This window comes from Cyanistes caeruleus, chromosome 19, assembly GCF_971803275.1.
Source record: "Cyanistes caeruleus chromosome 19, bCyaCae1.hap1.1, whole genome shotgun sequence".
NCBI classification, from domain to species: Eukaryota; Metazoa; Chordata; class Aves; order Passeriformes; family Paridae; genus Cyanistes; species Cyanistes caeruleus.
Genome location: NC_141719.1, coordinates 131,294 through 147,788, shown reverse-complemented (window position 1 = coordinate 147,788; position 16,495 = coordinate 131,294). Strand labels below are relative to the sequence as shown.

Below are 16,495 nucleotides of genomic sequence, written 5' to 3'. Positions count from 1 at the left end.
ATTATTTTTTTAAACCACAAATCTCTTTTGTAGATAACTGTCATGGAGTTACTTTACCTTTAAGGGAGTTGGAGTTGCTGGGAAATGCTTGGAGTCTTTTCTCCTGACCAATTATCGGTCATTGCTGGGAATTGACAGCAGTTTAGGCCATTGAAAAGTGGGATCAACTTGTGAACCCTACCTTAAAATGTAAAAGCAGAGCTCTCTGGGTTCTCTTTGTTTTCTGGCTGTGGAGGGTGGCGGAGCTCCAGGCCTCCCGTCCCTGCCCAGGCCATGCGGCCGGGCAGGGATGGGGCCGGGCCTGCCCCGTCTCCCGGCCGGGAGATGGGGGGGGCCTGGGGAAGGTTTTCCCCGGGCCGGGCTGAGCCGATCTCTGGCTCGGCTGCAGGTTTTGCTGTAACTAATTCACTAAAAACTGCCCAGTGAAGAAAGAGAGAGGCCTTGGACTTGCAGCGGGTTGGAGCAGCGACTACACGCTCCAGAGCAGCCATGAGGAACTTTCCATCACAGACGGCTCCAGCTCCTGTTCGGCAGAGATCTCTGAACCATCTACAAAAGCCTGGGCAAGATGTTAACTCTTTCATTACCCAGATGAGACTTGCGGATTAATCTTTTCATCCAGAGAGAGAGAGAGAGAGTGATCAACATGAAAAGAGACTTTATAAACTACCAGTGACAGAAAAGAAAAGAAGCTTCAGGAAAGGTAGAGAATTAAGAAGATGCTTTAATTAAGCTGAAATATCTCCCTGTTAAAACTATGGAGATGGACAATGAAGTTCTGAAAAGAACTCCTTTAATTCATGATACAGGATCTAGAGAGGAATAGTGTTCAAAGTGTAAATTTGAGTAAAGAGTAATTATAGTATAGTGAAGTGCTGGGAGATTTGAAGCCTTGAGAGACAATGAGAAAACTGTTGGGAGATTTGAAGCCTTGAGAGGCAATGAGAAAACTGTTTTCTGGTGAAGCTCACAGAAACAGATGAAGAAGACTTTTTTGCCTTTGAATAACCTATCCTTAAAAATGCTATCTCTAGACTCATGGCCCATACATACTTCAGAGTGATGTGAAAATGGGAGGAGTGAACTCTAATAATAGCAGCTCTGAGCAGCTAACATTAGGGCAATGGAAAACTATAACAAAAATAGTTTTCTTGTGAGAAACTCCATAAATTAACAGGAAGAAACTTCTGTTTCTCTATAAAGACTGGTGAAAAGACTAGCAAGAATTGGGACTGTTTTAACCATCAAAGTTCCAGAGTTTTTGTCTCTGTTGTCATGTGAACAAGGGAATAGTGGGTAGATAGGGGATGGAAAGGTTTTTCTGGAGGTTTATTCTGGTGTTCTTGTTGTTGTAGTTTGTCAATAAACTTTCTTTTTTTTTCCCTTTTAAGTTGTATGCCTGTTTTGCTCTTGTTCTAATCCATATCTCACAGCAAGAAGTAAGTAATTTTCTTAGTTATTGGTTTAAAACCACGACAATAACATTAATTGGAAGGTTTTCTTAGAAGCTGTAAATCATACTATATTTTAACCTTAGGTTTTAAAACTAATTATTGCAAGGTAACTTTTGTTAATATTCACCTTAACACCCCTGTCCTTGGGTGACTTTATGATACTGGTATCCCCAATCGTCTGGTTTATGTTATATATTAAGTTCTGCACCTTTAAGACTGGCTTTGAGAGCAAGAGAGGGGGAAGAAGAAGCACGCAGTTTGTGTTAAAGAAAAACATCACTCCCACACATCTCGCTCCTGGACTGTGGTGTCTGCAGCACAGACAGACAGCGGGACAGAGCTTCTCTCTGGCTTTTTAGTTAGGTTTAGCTAGCTGAGGCAGAGGAGTTCCCTGGACCTTTTTTTTTACCTTTTCTTAGATCTGTGCAAACCTGCTCTGGACTGAACACCCAGCCAGATCCCGGGAGCTCACGCCTTTGGCCCACCGGGGCCTGGGCCTCGGCACTTTTCCAGCGCCGCCGAAAAGACTGATAAGAACCTGAGCAAGCCAAGCTACACCACATGAAAAGGAATTTTCTTCCTAGACTTGCCATCCCATCGAACAGCGAGAGGTTTTAAACAGCTTTTTCCACTTCTCTCCAAGGAATTTTTTTTCCTTTCCCAGACCAGTTGGTGGGGAGGGGGCATTTCCCTGGGGAAATCCCCATTTGGAGTTTTCCTCCCTAATTTCCCTAAACTAGGACAAATACAGTTTTTGGCGCCCAACGTGGGGCAAGAGAAAGTAGAAAAACCTGTACTGATTGTTGGTTGTATTTTTAGTTGTATTTATTCTGTATTGAGATAAAGCAGTCAGTAGTCATATTGTTTAGATACATAATATCTCTCGGGGTAGAGGCCTTCATGTAGATCTGGTCCCTAGAATTTTTTTAAGTTTTAATACCTGTCTTTTCCCTCTTTCACAGTAGAGGGGCACAGATTAGAATAGTTATTGTGCTGGGCTTGGTGATAATTACTTATAAGAAGTTCATAGAATGACTGAAGTTTCTGTCAAGTATGTTTGGCTTATGGTTTCTTTGCCCGACCCTGCCTCCCAGTCCCAGTGGCACATTTTGAGAGTTTATTAGTAATTGTATCTAGTTTGTTAGAAAAATAGCAGGGCATGAGGCTTTTCAGCCTTTTCTTTCCTTCTTCTCCTTTAAATCTCTTATGTCCCTCTTTGAGAATATCCAGCTTCCCCTGAGTGTTAAGGATACCACTTTTCTGGTCACTTTCCTAGTAGTTCAGCTGTTAAGCTTCCTCTATATGGTCTCCAACTTCTCTAGAGTGAGGGCTGAGATATCCAGAGGAGCCAACGAGACCCCTGCCCCAGAAATAGAATCAGGTGTGAGAAATCCTGAGTGGTGTAGAGAATGATAGAAAATAGGCCGAACTCTGAAAAAATTTTCTGATCCCCCAGCCTGAGAATTTTCACGTGAACAAATTCAGAACCCAGATAAAGTAAGGAAATATCTAGAAGAGAATTGTTATGATGATTCTAAAGAGAAAAATATCATTGCAATAAGCTGAGCCCTAGCGTACACTTATCGCACGGTACTAGATACTGTAGAGCAGGCAGATAAATCAGCAGCTACCCCAGTCACTCAAGCTGCAACCAAGCTAGCAGCCAAACCAGACAGTGAGCCTAAGCCAGCAGCCAAACCAGACAGTGAGCCTAAGCCAGTGTCTGTTGCTCCTACCACAAGAGGTATGAAATTCAAAACCAAAACTGACCAGCCAGTAGATGATGATAATAGTGATGTGGGAGAAGGACCCTCAAGACCAGCAACTGATCAAAAATCAGAAGACACTAGTGAACCTTTCTCCCTGAAGGACCTTCGTGACCTGAGAAAAGATTACACTCAACGACCTGATGAATCTATAATTAGTTGGTTAGTCCATCTGTGAGATGCTGCAGGTGAGGCTACCGTTCTGGATGGCACTGAGGCGAGGCATCTGGGATCCCTGTCACACGATCCAATTATCGACCAAAGAAAGATGAGGGGGGCTGACCCTTATAGTCTCTGGGAACGGGTTCTAAGAAGTGTGGCACAAAGATATCTGTGTGCAGATGATCTCTATATACAGCAAACTCGTTAAAAAACCATAAAACAAGAGATTCAGCACTTGAAAGAAATGGCAATAGAAAATATTAATAGTTAAATAATAGTTAATAGTTAAAGACTACCTTGAAAGTGTTGGATGGGGGATCTTTCAAAAATTAAGAGCAGCATCTAGCAAAAGCCACCTGGATAGTTAACACCCGAAGTTCCACCAACCGAGCAGACCCAGCCCAATCTGAGGCCCTGCATAAAGCAGACAAAGTCCCAGCGGTACATCTCAGAGATTTGTTAAGAAAGACAATTTAGATCAATTCTACTTCGAGCACAGACAAACCCATTCGTAGGGTTGTTTTTGCTCAGAGACTGGGTTGCACATGGTAGATAATAGAGAAAAATAGAACAACACAATGTGTACCTCAGAGACATCTGATTGTTAAGTGAAGATCATGAATGAATGTCCTTGTCTGCATATAATGTATGTGTTGTAGAGTTAAAATATATATGTATATTAATTTTGATAATAAGTTAACAATATGGGGATAAGTGGTGGAATGTCCTGGGGTGACTTTATGATACTAGTATCCCCAATCGTCTGGTTTATGTTATATATTAAGTTCTGCACCTTTAAGACTGGCTTTAAGAACAAGAGAGGGAGAAGAAGAAGCATGCAGTTTGTGTTAAAGAAAAACATCACTCCCACACATCTCGCTCCTGGACTGCGGTGTCTGCAGCACGGACAGGCAGCGGGACAGAGCTTCTCTCTGGCTTTTTAGTTAGGTTTAGCTAGCTGAGGCAGAGGAGTTCCCTGGACCTTTTTTTTTACCTTTTCTTAGATCTGTGCAAACCTGCTCTGGACTGAACACCCAGCCAGATCCCGGAAGCTCACGCCTTTAGCCCACCGGGGCCTGGGCCTCGGCACTTTTAAAGCGCCGCCGAAAAGACTGATAAGAACCTGAGTGAGCCGAGCTACACCACATGAAAAGGAATTTTCTTCCTAGACTTGCCATCCCATCGAACAGTGAGAGGTTTTATTATTTAATATTATTCAATTTCTGTTAAATAAACAGCTTTTTCTACTTCTCTCCAAGGAATTTTTTTTCCTTTCCCAGACCAGTTGGTGGGGAGGGGGCATTTCCCTGGGGAAATCCCCATTTGGAGTTTTCCTCCCTAATTCACCCTAAACTAAGAAAACCCCTTTTTTTTTTTTTTTTTTAACTTTCAAAGAAACACAATAATTTCTCGAGTAAAAACTGCAACTGCATAAACTCATAATTACTTAAAACACAAAATTAACTCTAAAAGGGTATATAAAAACAGTTTAAAAAACCAATGAATCATGACTTTTTAACATACTGGGTACTATCCCGGTGCTTTTTCTTAGAGAGGGAGTGGGGGGGGAAATAATTTCACAGAGAGGGAAATAATGGGTCTGTCACCAGTGTGGTGTCACAGAGAGGCGTAAATTAGAGTTGTCACTGCAGTAATGTCACAGAGGCCTTGAACTGGGTCCCTCATTTGTGTGATGTCACACAGAGGGGAATACTGCGGCTGCCACTGCAGTGGAGTCACAGAGAGGTGTAGATTGGGCCTGTCACTGCTGTGATGTCACGGAGAGGGGAAACCGGGGCTGTCACTGCTGTGATGTCACAGAGACGTGTAAATTAGAGTTGTCACTGCTGTGATGTCACAGGGAGGTAAAAATTGGGCCTCTCTCTGATGTGATGTCACAGAGAGAGGCATAATGGATCTGTGAATGCTGTGGTGTCACAGAGAGGCGTAAATTAGAGTTGTCAGTGCAGTAATGCCACAGTGACCTTTAACTGGGTCCCTCATTGGTGTGATGTCACAGAGAGGGGAATACTGAGGCTGCCACTGCTCTGCTGTCAAAGAGAGGTGTAGACTGGGCCTGTCACTGCTGTGATGTCACAGAGAGGGGAAAGCAGGGCTGTCACTGCTGCGGTGCTCCAAAGGGGATGAATTTGAGGCTGTCCTGACTGTGATGTCACAGAGAGGGGAAAATTGAGGCAGCCACTAGTGTGATAGAGACGTGTAAATTAGAGTTGTCAGTGCTGTGATGTCACAGGGACATGAAAATTGGGCATCTCGCTGATGTGATGTCACAGAGAGAGGCATAATGGATCTGTGAGTGCTGTGCTGTCACCAAAAGGCGTAAATTAGAGCTGTCAGTGCAGTGATGTCACGGAGAGGAGAAACTGGGTCCCTCATTGGTGTGATATCACAGAGAGGGGAAAACCTGAGACTGCCACTGCACTGGTGTCACAGAGAGGCCTAAATTGGGCCTGTCACGGCTGTGATGTCACAGAGAGGGGAAAACAGGGGCTATCACTGCTGTGGTGTTACATCAGGGCCGAAATTAAGGCTGCCATGGCTGTGATGTCACAGATAGAGGAAACGTGAGTCTGTCACTGCTGTAGTGTCACAGAGAAGGGAAAACTGGGGCTATCACAGCTGTGTAGTCTCAGACAAAGTTACACAGGTGCTGTGACTTGTCTGTTGCCACAAAAGGAATGGAATTGGGGTTGTTAGGGCTGTGGTATCACAGGGAGTCTTAAATTGGTTCTGTCTCTTCTGTGATGTCACAGAGAGGGAAATAATACATCTGTCACCACTGTAGTGTCACAGAGAGGCGTAAATTGGAGTTGTCACTGCAGTAATGTCACAGAGACCTTCAACTGGGTCCCTCATTGATGTGATGTCACAGAGAAGGGAAAACCTGAGACTGCCACTGCACTGGTGTCAGTGCAGGAGAGGCCTAAATTGGGCCTGTCATGGCTGTGATGTCACAAAGAGGAGAAAACTGAGGCTTTCACTGCTGTGGCCTATCAGAGGGAATGAATTCAGACTTGTCTTTGATGTTATGTCACGGAGAGGAGAAAACTGGCACTTTCACCGCTATAAGTGTTACAGATAGGTGTAAGTTTGGCTTGTTCCATCTGTAGTGTGACAGGAAGGGTTAAATTTGGCCTGTCAGTGCTGTGGTGTCATAATGGGTGGAAAGTGCGTCTTTCACTGCTGTGCTGTCACAGGCAGGCGTAAATTGGGGTTCCCTCTGCTGTGATGTCACAGAGAGGGAAATAATACATCTGTCACCACCGTGGTGTCACAGAGAGGCTTAAATTGGACTTGTCACTGCTGTAATGTCACAGTGATATTTAACTGGGTCCCTCATTGGTGTGATGTCACAGAGAGGGGAATACTGCAGCTGCCACTGCACTGGTGTCACAGAGAGATCAAAATTAAGCCTGTCACGGCTGTGATGTCACAGAGAGGGGAAAACTGGGGCTGTCACTGCCGTGGTGTTACATCGGGGCCAGAATTAAGGCTGCCATGGCTCTGATGTCACAGATAGAGGAAACCTGAGTCTGTCACTGCTGTGGTGTCACAGAGATTGGAAAACTGGGGCTATCACAGCTGTGCAATCTCAGAGAAAGTTACACAGGTGTTATGACTTGTCTGTTGCCTCACAGGGAATGGAATTGGGGTTGTTAGGGCTGTGGTATCACAGAGAGTCTGAAATTGGTTCTGTCATGACTGTGATGTCACAGAGAGGGGAATAATGCGTCTGTCACCGCTGTGGTGTCACAGAGAGGCTTAAATTGGACTTGTCACTGCAGTGATCTCACAGAGAGAAGAAAACTGAAGCTGTCACTGCTGTGGCCTATCAGAGGGGATCAATTCAGAATTGCCTTTCATGTTATGTCATGGAGAGGAGAAAACTGGCACTGTCACCGCTGGAAATGTTACAGATAGCTGTAAGTTGGGCTTGTTCCATTTCATGTGTGACAGAAAGGGTGAAATTTGGCCTGTCAGTTCTGTGATGCCATAATGGGTGGAAAGTGTGTCTTTCACTGCTGTGCTGGTGTCACAGGCAGGCGTAAATTGGGGTTCCCTCTGCTGTGATGTCACAGAGAGGGGAAAACTGGGGCTATCACAGCTGTGGAGTCTCAGAGAAAGTAACACAGGTGTTATGACTTGTGTGTTGCCACAGAAAAGATGGAATTGGGGTTATCATGCCTATGATATCACAGAGAGGTTTTAATTGGTTCTGTCTGTTCTGTGATGTCACAGAGAGGGGAAATATACGTTCTGCAGAGCTGCTGCCACCAAGGGGAGGGTGGCGATGTCTCCTCCAGCAGGGCTGCTGAGTCGCTGCTGCCAAAGCAGCTCTGGAGCCCACTGAAACAGCAGCAGAGTGTGCACAGGAACAGCAGCAGCCCCAACATCGACACCTGCACAGCAAGGCGTCCGCAGCAGCCAGTTGCCAAACAGTGGGAGGCTGTGGGCACAGTTGCCTTTGGTTTGGCAGAAGCAGAATTGGCCAGAATGGCTTTCTCTTGACTTGCAGCCTCACAGCAATGCTTGGCAGCTTCAGCTGCAGCCTGTGCCCCTGACTGACTTGGATGGCCGTGCTTGAGGGCAGGCTCGCCTTCCACACTCAGGTGTCCCAAGGCAGCAGCATCGGCGCCATCGTGAGAGAGAGAGTAAGAGACTCGGATGGGACATGAGCCCTGTGCTGCAGCTGCCCTCCCTCTCTTCTGTCCAGGCACCTTAAAGACACATGAAACAAAATCCTGGACTTGCTTGGAACAAAGGAGTAAGCAGCAAGCGCTGAAAAAAAGCAGGGACTTACATGGCTTAGTTTTCCACTCCACTTGGAGAATCACAGAATCTCAGAACATTTTGTGTTGCAAAGTATCATAAACCTTCATGCAGTTCCAACCACCCTGCCATGGGCACAGGTGGTGTGCAGACACAACTGTCACTAGAACTGGAAGAACACTTCTCCATGTTGACCTTTTCCTCTCCTGGATTTCAAGCAAAGATGAAAAAAATCATCTGGTGAATCACAAATGAATATTGTAGCTCACAGAACTAGGAGTAGGAGTCTCCAGTGGCCCATGGTGTGTCCATTCAACCATTGTTAGATTGTCCACCTGGAGCTCAGCCCGGTGCAGCCCGGGCACAGGCACCAGGCTGGTCCATTTCAGCATCCCAAAGTCTTGGTGGCTCCCTGTGCACCCATTGCTTCCTGAATCCATTCTTGAATTCCCAGTTACTGCTGTGCAGGACGTGGGAACACAGGAATAGCTTGTTTGGCTCATTCTTGTGTTTGCTGCTCCTGCCTAAAGGAATCATCAGGACTATGTGCTGATGTCATGGTATAGCCCAACAGGAAAGACTTCTTCTGTAGTGTCTAAAACTAAAACCTTGTGTGACTGTTCAGACACTCTAAAATCCTGGGTGAAAATGACAGCTTTGGTATGGAAGAATCCTAGAAATTCTGACATGTGATTTTTCGAGTCAAGGATTTTAATGTCAATGTGGAAACTACAAAAATCTTAAAACTGGTTTTCATTGGCAACCCCTTTGAAATGGCATCAGCACACCTACAGGGGACAGGGTATGACAGCAGGGACAGTACTTGGCAATTCATGGCTTCAAGTGTGGGAGATAAATATTTTGCCCGGGTTCAACCTGAAGTTCAAGTTTTCCTAGGGTTTTGATTGACTGGTCATTGCAGGTCAATTTAATAAATGCAAAAAGATGTAAAAGCACAATTTCTGGAGAATGTGCACTAGGGAGAAAATACGGAGAAAACCTTGAAAACAGTCAGCAGGCTTTGGAAAAATTTTAAAAAGATAAAATTAAAAATAGATGTAGCTCCGTGACTATTCAGACAGGACCCTTTGTGTCTGCAGGAAATGTTTGCCTTGCATCAGCTGCACACAGACAGACATGCAGCAACTGGAGCCTTGAACATCAGAGACTGGGCTAATGTTTCTCCCAGAAAAACAGACCGAAGATCACACTGAAACATGACAGTGCCTCCGTACAATCTAACCATCCTAGGAAACTCAGCAGCTGATGGTTTTTGTGCTACTGCAAAGCCCTTTCCTATCCATGGAAAACATCATTCCAGGAAGGAGCAACATCATCTGACAGATAGCAAGAGTGGCCAGCAGCAGCTCCAGGAGCTCCTGCCAACAGCCCCTGCAGGAAGGAGCACTGCCCCCAATGCACGTGGGCTTTGGCTGCCCTCTGGCACAGAAGCCCCCCAGGGGTACAGGTCTCTGGGGCAGGTGATGGGCACCAGCACTGCCAGGGCTCCGGTGGGGTGGCAGGTCTGCCTTGGCGTGGACTTTGCCACACTTGCTGATTTCAGCACTGGCCAGGCCCCAGGGCACAGAGCAGCATTCGTGCCCTGGCCCACACGTTCCTTGTCTGTGTCACACCTGCAGGTTTAGGATGGCCACCAGCCGGGACGTGCCCCAAGGAGGCTGTGCCAGCTTCTGTGCAAGGCCCCGTGCCCTTCCTGCTGCGGCTGCGACAGCAGCCCTGGGGCCTCCTTCTGCTGCCCTGAGCCTGCAGAGCAGGGTAGATTTTGCTGATGAGTTCCTAAAGATCCTGTCGGGCTGTCTTAGACACTTTGGGCAAGGGATTCCTTCCAACCTGGGCCACTCTGGGGGGGATGGGGGCAGGGGGAACCAGGGCAGCTGGCAGTGTGTACAAGGGCCCTTTGTGACATATGGTCACCATGGGATGGAAAGGGACAGGGTGTCAGAGGGCCCTTTGTAACATGTGGTGACATAGGAGGTGGCGGTGACAGGACCACACCACAGTGCTCGGTGCACGCGACGGGACAGGACGCATCAGAGCGGTGCTGTGAGGACCCCCTGCACAGCGCACTCGTTTGTGTCGGACCCGGAGCTTTACCGAAGCTTTATTCCAACAGGTGACCTCAAGGCCAGACCACAGGGCTTGCTGACCTGTGGCCTTGCCGAGGCTTCTCTTCTTAAGGTTCTCCCAAGGGCAGACCGTGGGACTTGGTGACCCGGAGCTTTTCCGAGGCATCGCCCATCCCTGCAGTCACTGCCCTTGAGACCAGACCTCAAACCTTGACGAGGAGCCTCCTGTCCTTGTGGCAGGAGCCCTCAAGACCCAAGTGCAGGACTTGCTGTCCTGCAGTCTTGCCAGGACTTGAGTCTTGCAGGTGCCTTCCAGGCACGACTGCAGGACTTGCTGATTTAGAGCTTTTCTGAACCATCTCTCCTGCAAGTAGCTATAAATCCAGTCCCTGCCATGGAGCAGCGACCCCCAAGAGTGCCCAAGTTGGCCTGGGTTGAGGAGGAGGGAGGAGAAGGCCCTGGAGCTGCCCCGGCACAGGAGACTGAAGAGGTGCAGGAGTTCCAGGCACCACGGGAGGGTGAGTTGCAGAGCTCGGCCTTAGGGCTAGTGCCTGTTGCCAGCTTGGCCCCATCCCATTGCATTCCATGCCATCCCCTGGTGCTGTTCCTATGGACAGGATGGGAGAGTGTTGAAGAAGATATGGAGCAGCGACCCCCAAGAGTGCCCAAGCTGGCCTGGGTGGAGGAGGAGGAGGAGGAAGAAGAAGAAGGCCCTGGAGCTGCCCTAGCACCGGAGACTGAAGAGGTGCAGCAGTTCCAGCTGCTGGAGGAGGGTGAGTGGCAAAGCTGGACCACAGGGCTGGTGCCTGCGGCCATCTTGGCCCCATCCCATCCCATTGCATCCCATCCCACCCTGTCCTGTGGAGACACACCCATGGACAGCATAAAAGAGGGGCTGGGGCTGCCCCCCCCAGCAGTGGCCGTGCTCCATCCCCTGGGGCATCCGCTGGGCTGTCCCTGCCTGGGGATCGCAGGGCTGGGCTGCGTTCTCCGGCCTCTCCCGCAGCCCCTCAGCTCTGGCTGCTCTTTGCCAGATGCAGCCATGGCCCAGACACAAGAGCAGGACCTTGGCGGTGGCCTCTTCCGCAGAACAGCGCAGGTACCTGCAGCCATCCCCACCTGGGCTGGGCCTGCTGGCACTGCTCAGCCCAGCACCACGCCTGGAGCACTCCATGGAACATCCCCGATGTTTCCGTTTCCTGCCCTTCTCCTACAGCTGGTTTGCAACTTCATCAAGAGAATTCGGGAGGAAGGGACCAGCGCCATGGCCACTGGGGTCAGACCATATTCGTACATCTTCAACACCAAGGCCACTGCTGCCCTGCTGGATATGCTTGTAGAGAAGGGTTTTTACAGTCAAAAGCAAGTAAGCAGCCTGTGGCCAGGGTTTGATCCTCCAGGGATCGCTTGGCCTCCCAAGCCACGCTTGCTGATCACTCGAAGCCTTTGAGGCCATTGCAGCGTGCTGAGAAGGGAAGCACTTCTCTGGGGAAGCTGGGGACATTCCTGACTCCCTGTGGCAGCTTTCCAAGTCTCCCCTTGTGCTTTCTCCAGGTGCCTGCCATGGTGAGGTACATCCACCAGTGGCTCATGGCCAATCAGTTCTCTGAGCACAGGCTGAACAGGACCCTGCTGGATCTGAGCGAGGCACAGCCTGCTGACGTGGTCATTGCTCTCCTGCGTGTGGCCCCAACGTGTGACAGGTATGGGGCCCACGTGCCCAGAGGGCTCAGGGCTCCTCAGCCCATCAGCCTGCACGCCCTGGCCCAGGTGTCTGACCGACAGAGAGTTCCAGGGTCCTGTGTACCTGGGACCTTTCCCAGCCCTGCTACATCGGCCCCCGAGTCTGTTGCCATGCCATGGCCCTCAGGGCCCTGTCCCCACAGGGCTGGGTTGCCTGGGTGCTGCTGCTGGTGAGGGGCAGCAGGCAGAGGCAGAGCTGGCAGCAAGCTCAGCTCCCCCCCACTGCTGCCCAGGCCACAGGGATGTGTCTGAGACCCCCGTGAGACAGAGCTGTCGCCCCGCAGAGCTGCTATGACCATGTGGAAGACGATCTTGTGCTCGCTCAGGACAGCAGAGATGGCATACCGGATAGTCCTCGATGTGCTGGGGAACTGGCCAGAGCACAGCACGTGCACCTCCGATGGAGACAACACGGGTGTCTTTGCCCTGGCTGTGAGTTTCTGCAACTGGCCTTTGTTCACCCCATGGCCAGCCACCTCTTCAGCAGCTCTGTTTCCTCCTTCCCCCACTGCATCTCCCTGCCTCAGGCACTGGGCTGAAACCTGGCCTAGGGGCAGCTTCAGGGGTAGCAGGCATGGAGCTCCTCAAGGGTTTCCCCTGACTGCTCCCTGCCACACTCAGGCCCTGCCACCCGGACACCTCGGCACTGAGCGCTGTCTCAGGGTTCTCTGTCCTCTGCAGGCAACTGTGATGATGTGGAAGATCCTTCAGATGCCCTGCGTCCCACATGTAGTGACAGTGCATTTCCCCGCCTCTTTGTGCATCTGCTCTTCCAAGTGTTCTTCAGCACCTTGGAGATGCCAGAGGATCTCAATGCCTTCTGGAAAGGATGCCAGGAGCAACACGGCCTTGCCATCAGCCCCAACAGGTGCTCCATCCCACTCCTCCTGTCCCTGCCATGTCCCCAGGGCAGGAGCCAGTGCTCCCAGCGTGACCTGGGCTTTGCTGTGCACACAGCTTTGCAGTGCAGGCCCTGAAGTCCCTGTTGTGCCAAATGCATCGTGAGGAAGTGGTGGTGGAAATGGAACACAAGCGTGGCTGGGACAAGCTGCTCTGTGCTGACACCCACCACTATGCCGTGGGTCTGCTGGCGAGGTGAGACCCCCTTCTCCCCACTGCCTCTGGCATTTGTGCCCCGTGCTGAGGTTGCCCAACAGTCCCCACTGTTGTGGGCCAGAGGGCCTCGTCACTGAGGGACGGCTAAGGAGACTGGAAAAGGCTGGGAGAGGAGGGTGTCCACAAGGAGTCACCTCCCCAAGGGCCCAGGTCCCCTATCCTTGCAGGATGGTGCTCAAAGATCTGAACTCTGTAAATCAGTCCTGGGAGATGTTTGTCCTCCCAGCTCACAGTCTGGGCTACTTTTTCACCCTGGCAGGGAGATGTCGTCTGCCTCTATCCCCTTGTGTTCCCGCATCGTTCCCTACCTGCTCCAGCTGCTCAGCACACAGGAGGCACGCTGGGATCTGCCTGCCCTGGCATTCCTTGTGGAGGTGAGCCTGATGGCCAAAAGTGCCTCCCTGCAGAGCTGCATGCCACCTCTCTGCCCTCTCATAGCTGCAGCTGCCTGGGACGGTGCCCATGCCTTGTGCTGCTGCCCGGGCCCTGTTTCCTGTGTTGTTTCTGGGCTCCTGCCGGCTGGCTCCCCTGTCACTGCCCTGTGCCTTTCAGATCCTGGACTACCTGGACTTGAGCAAACGCAGCGCTAACAGAGTCCTGGAAATCTTCTCAAGGCACCTGCGGAGCGAGAGCAGGGACAAGCGTCACCTGGCGCTCAGGGCCCTTTTCAAGTTGATTGACGATCCCTCGATGGTAAGAAGTGGGCAGTGGCTGAAGCTGTGCTGGGGAACGCAGTCACTTGGGCTCGGCTGGGCTTCAGGCCCCGAGGCAGCTGCTGCCAGTTCTCCTGCCTTCTGCTTCTTCCTGAGTGCTTTGGGACAGGCCTTTGGCCCCTTGGCCCTGTGGCAGCAGGGTGGCGTTTCACAGACTTGTCTTCCACACAGGCTGAAAAAATGCGGAGCCTGACTAAAAGTCTTGTAGATTTCCTGTGGGATGCAGATGGAGAGATAGTCAGGATGACAATCATGGTGCTCACCTTTATAGTTTTGGACAAGGACATGCTGATACCCAGTCCCATTGCCCTGCAGCTGGTTGAGGCGCTCCTGCCACTCTTTGACCACGTAAGGTTCTGTGCCCCCAGCCAAGGCCACTCGGTGCTGCCCGTACACTTGGTGTCCTGGGGATTCTCAGGCCTGCGCCCTACTGAGACCCATGCAGACAGGGCTGAGGTCTTTTTTCCTTCCTTTCATATAGGATAATAGCCAGGTGCAGCTGGTGTCCATATTATTCTTCCGATCATTGATGACTCTTCTAACAGAAAAGGAAAAAAAGGCCCTGAAGTCACAGGTGCACCAGAGCCTGCTGCCACTCTTCTTCCACTGCCATGACGAGAACCAGCAGGTGGCAGAGGTGAGGATTCCTGGGCTGCTGCTGTCACCCGGGGAGGGGGCTCGGCCGCCTCCTGCCCTGGCACTTTGTCGGCTGCAGCCTCCTCCAGGCCGTGGCACAGAAATGCGGGTGGGTCCTGTGTCCTGACTTGTGGGGCCATCTGCGGGTCTCTGCTGCTCTCCAGGCTTCCTGGGCAACGCTGCTTTGTGCGGCCGAGTTCCTGATGAGGAGAGATCTTGAAAGACCTGTGAAGAAGAAGAAGCTGTGGCTGATCACTGAGTGCCTGGTAAGGACGGTTTGGAAGGCCCAGCCTCAGCCTGGAGAAGCCCCCTGTCCCCAGCGCTCGGTGTGTGGGGCTGGCAGTTGCGCCCCTGCCCAGTGCCGCACCCGGGGGCCGCACGGCTTCTTCTTCAGGCTCCTGTGGTCCCGAGCCGGGTATCGACGGAGCCCCGATCCACTGGGACTGCAGGGCAGGGCGGCACCGCGGCTCCCCGGGCAGTATCCAGCGCTCTGCCCCTTCCACCAGCAGCTGCTGGCCGGGCCTCAGGGCTGGGCGGGCACGGGAGGCCGGGGCTGACCGCAGGCAGCGCCCGGCCGAGGGGCAGAGCCCGCGCCAGCCCTTCCCTCCTGCCGCTCTCTCCAGCTGGGACAGGACGAGAGGCGAGCATCTGAGCACCTGCGCCGGGCCTTGCCGTACCTGCAGAGCCCACAGGAGACCCTGCAAGAGGCGGCCATCAGGTTCATCGGTGAGCCACGAACCTGGGCTCCCTCCCCGCCCCGCCGCAACTCGGCCCCGGCCCCGACTGCTGCCCCAGCAGCGGCACCCGGGCCCGGCGCCCTGGAGCCCCGGCTGCCCTCGGGGCTGCTGCTGCCCGCCTCTGGCAGCCGTGCCCTTGGGCTGAGTCAGGATGCGGCAAGGGCCCGGGCTGAGCCCTGCCGGGGCGGGCAGGCGTGTGGCCACAGGGATGGCAGCGCCGCTGGCAGGGAGCTGTGCCGCAGGGGCCCTGACAGGCTCTGTGTTCCCAGGGATGGCCGGGCGGCTCCTGAGGGGACAGAAAGAAGAGCTGCAGCTAATTTACAAATGTGAGTGAGGGCAGCGGGCTGTCAGCGGGGCTGGTGGGTGGAGCTGCAAGTTCTGGACTGTCTGTGAAGGGCTCTGCTCAATGTGCGGATGAGGGGCGGTGTGGGCGGATCACACCGAGATTTCACGTGGGGCATTAGTGGCCAGCAGCTTCGGGCTGATCCCCTTGGTCCCTGCTCCCTGCTGGCCATGGCAAGAGCCGGCTGGGATGGCCCTGGCAGGGGGCTCTCTGTGGGCCCCCGCAGGTCTGGGATCTAACCGTGGCTCTGTTCATTTCTCTTCCAGCCCTTAAGAATGTGGTTTGTGACACCAGCCCTGCCATCGGAAACCTGGCAATTCAAACATTTTACATCATCCAGGCAGTAGAGACGGCTCGATATTCCATCTTTGAGAACCTGCAAGTTCAGCTGCGCAGGGCATGGAGGACACGGCCTTGTCTGTTGGGCCTCAGCTGGCTGCGCTGCTGGAGCTCTGCTGGGAACTGACCCGGCAGGCTCTATCTGCTGGGGCCACCTGAACCAGCAGGGATTTTTGTTCCTTAAACATTGTTCTTTTCTTCTTTTCATTTTCCTTTAGTATATAAATATAGTATATGTTATAATAGGCAGTCACTTCCCAAGACCTTTCTTTTGCTGCCCATGGTGTACAGGGCATAGGGGAAGCGGGGGAAATGGGATTCCACTTGGGGAATCACAGCTCAGCAAGCTGCCCAGGCATGCAGTGGTGCAGGGAAATTGGCCAGAAACCCTTGGCCTTTGGTGGTTCTGCTGAAGGCACAAACCCTGTCTCAGGCAGGAAGCGCCGCCATCTGTGTCCTCGTGCCCGTGTGGTGCTGGCTGGGTTGCTGAGGGCTCCCAGGTCCCTCTTGATCCTGCTCCTCTGGAGCTTCTGTGGGGCTGGGTGGCTGCCAGGCCATGCTGGGGGAGACTCTGAGGGAACAGGGCACTGGGAGGCTGTAAATGGATG

General features: G+C 51.8%; 1 protein-coding gene across 2 annotated transcripts; it reads left to right on the top strand.

Moving 5' to 3' along the window:
- The first annotated feature begins 10,169 nt into the window (after nucleotides 1-10,169).
- LOC111922594 (maestro heat-like repeat-containing protein family member 7) lies at nucleotides 10,170-16,136 on the top strand. Of its 2 annotated transcripts, XM_086857701.1 has the most exons (17): nucleotides 10,186-10,307; nucleotides 10,635-10,778; nucleotides 10,878-11,033; nucleotides 11,295-11,359; nucleotides 11,477-11,626; nucleotides 11,815-11,963; nucleotides 12,288-12,435; nucleotides 12,685-12,871; nucleotides 12,961-13,098; nucleotides 13,379-13,493; nucleotides 13,672-13,812; nucleotides 14,004-14,180; nucleotides 14,314-14,469; nucleotides 14,633-14,734; nucleotides 15,092-15,194; nucleotides 15,475-15,531; nucleotides 15,815-16,136. In XM_086857701.1, the coding sequence occupies exons 8-17, from the start codon at nucleotides 12,801-12,803 to the stop codon at nucleotides 16,012-16,014; spliced, it is 1,260 nt and encodes a 419-aa protein (XP_086713827.1). In that variant the 5' UTR covers nucleotides 10,186-10,307; nucleotides 10,635-10,778; nucleotides 10,878-11,033; nucleotides 11,295-11,359; nucleotides 11,477-11,626; nucleotides 11,815-11,963; nucleotides 12,288-12,435; nucleotides 12,685-12,800; the 3' UTR covers nucleotides 16,015-16,136. The 2 variants fall into 2 exon arrangements, with proteins under 2 accessions (XP_086713826.1, XP_086713827.1); XM_086857700.1 differs by having other exon boundaries at nucleotides 10,170-10,307; nucleotides 15,092-15,531.
- The last annotated feature ends 359 nt before the right edge of the window (nucleotides 16,137-16,495 follow it).

Excerpts from the sequence above, each read along its gene's own strand:
- LOC111922594 (XM_086857700.1), top strand. The coding sequence starts at position 12,801 with ATGCCAGAGGATCTCAATGCCTTCTGGAAAGGATGCCAGGAGCAACAC. Across the intron at positions 12,872-12,960 it reads CTTGCCATCAGCCCCAACAG|CTTTGCAGTGCAGGCCCTGA; the intron begins GTGCTCCATCCC and ends CTGTGCACACAG. Across the intron at positions 13,813-14,003 it reads TGATTGACGATCCCTCGATG|GCTGAAAAAATGCGGAGCCT; the intron begins GTAAGAAGTGGG and ends TCTTCCACACAG.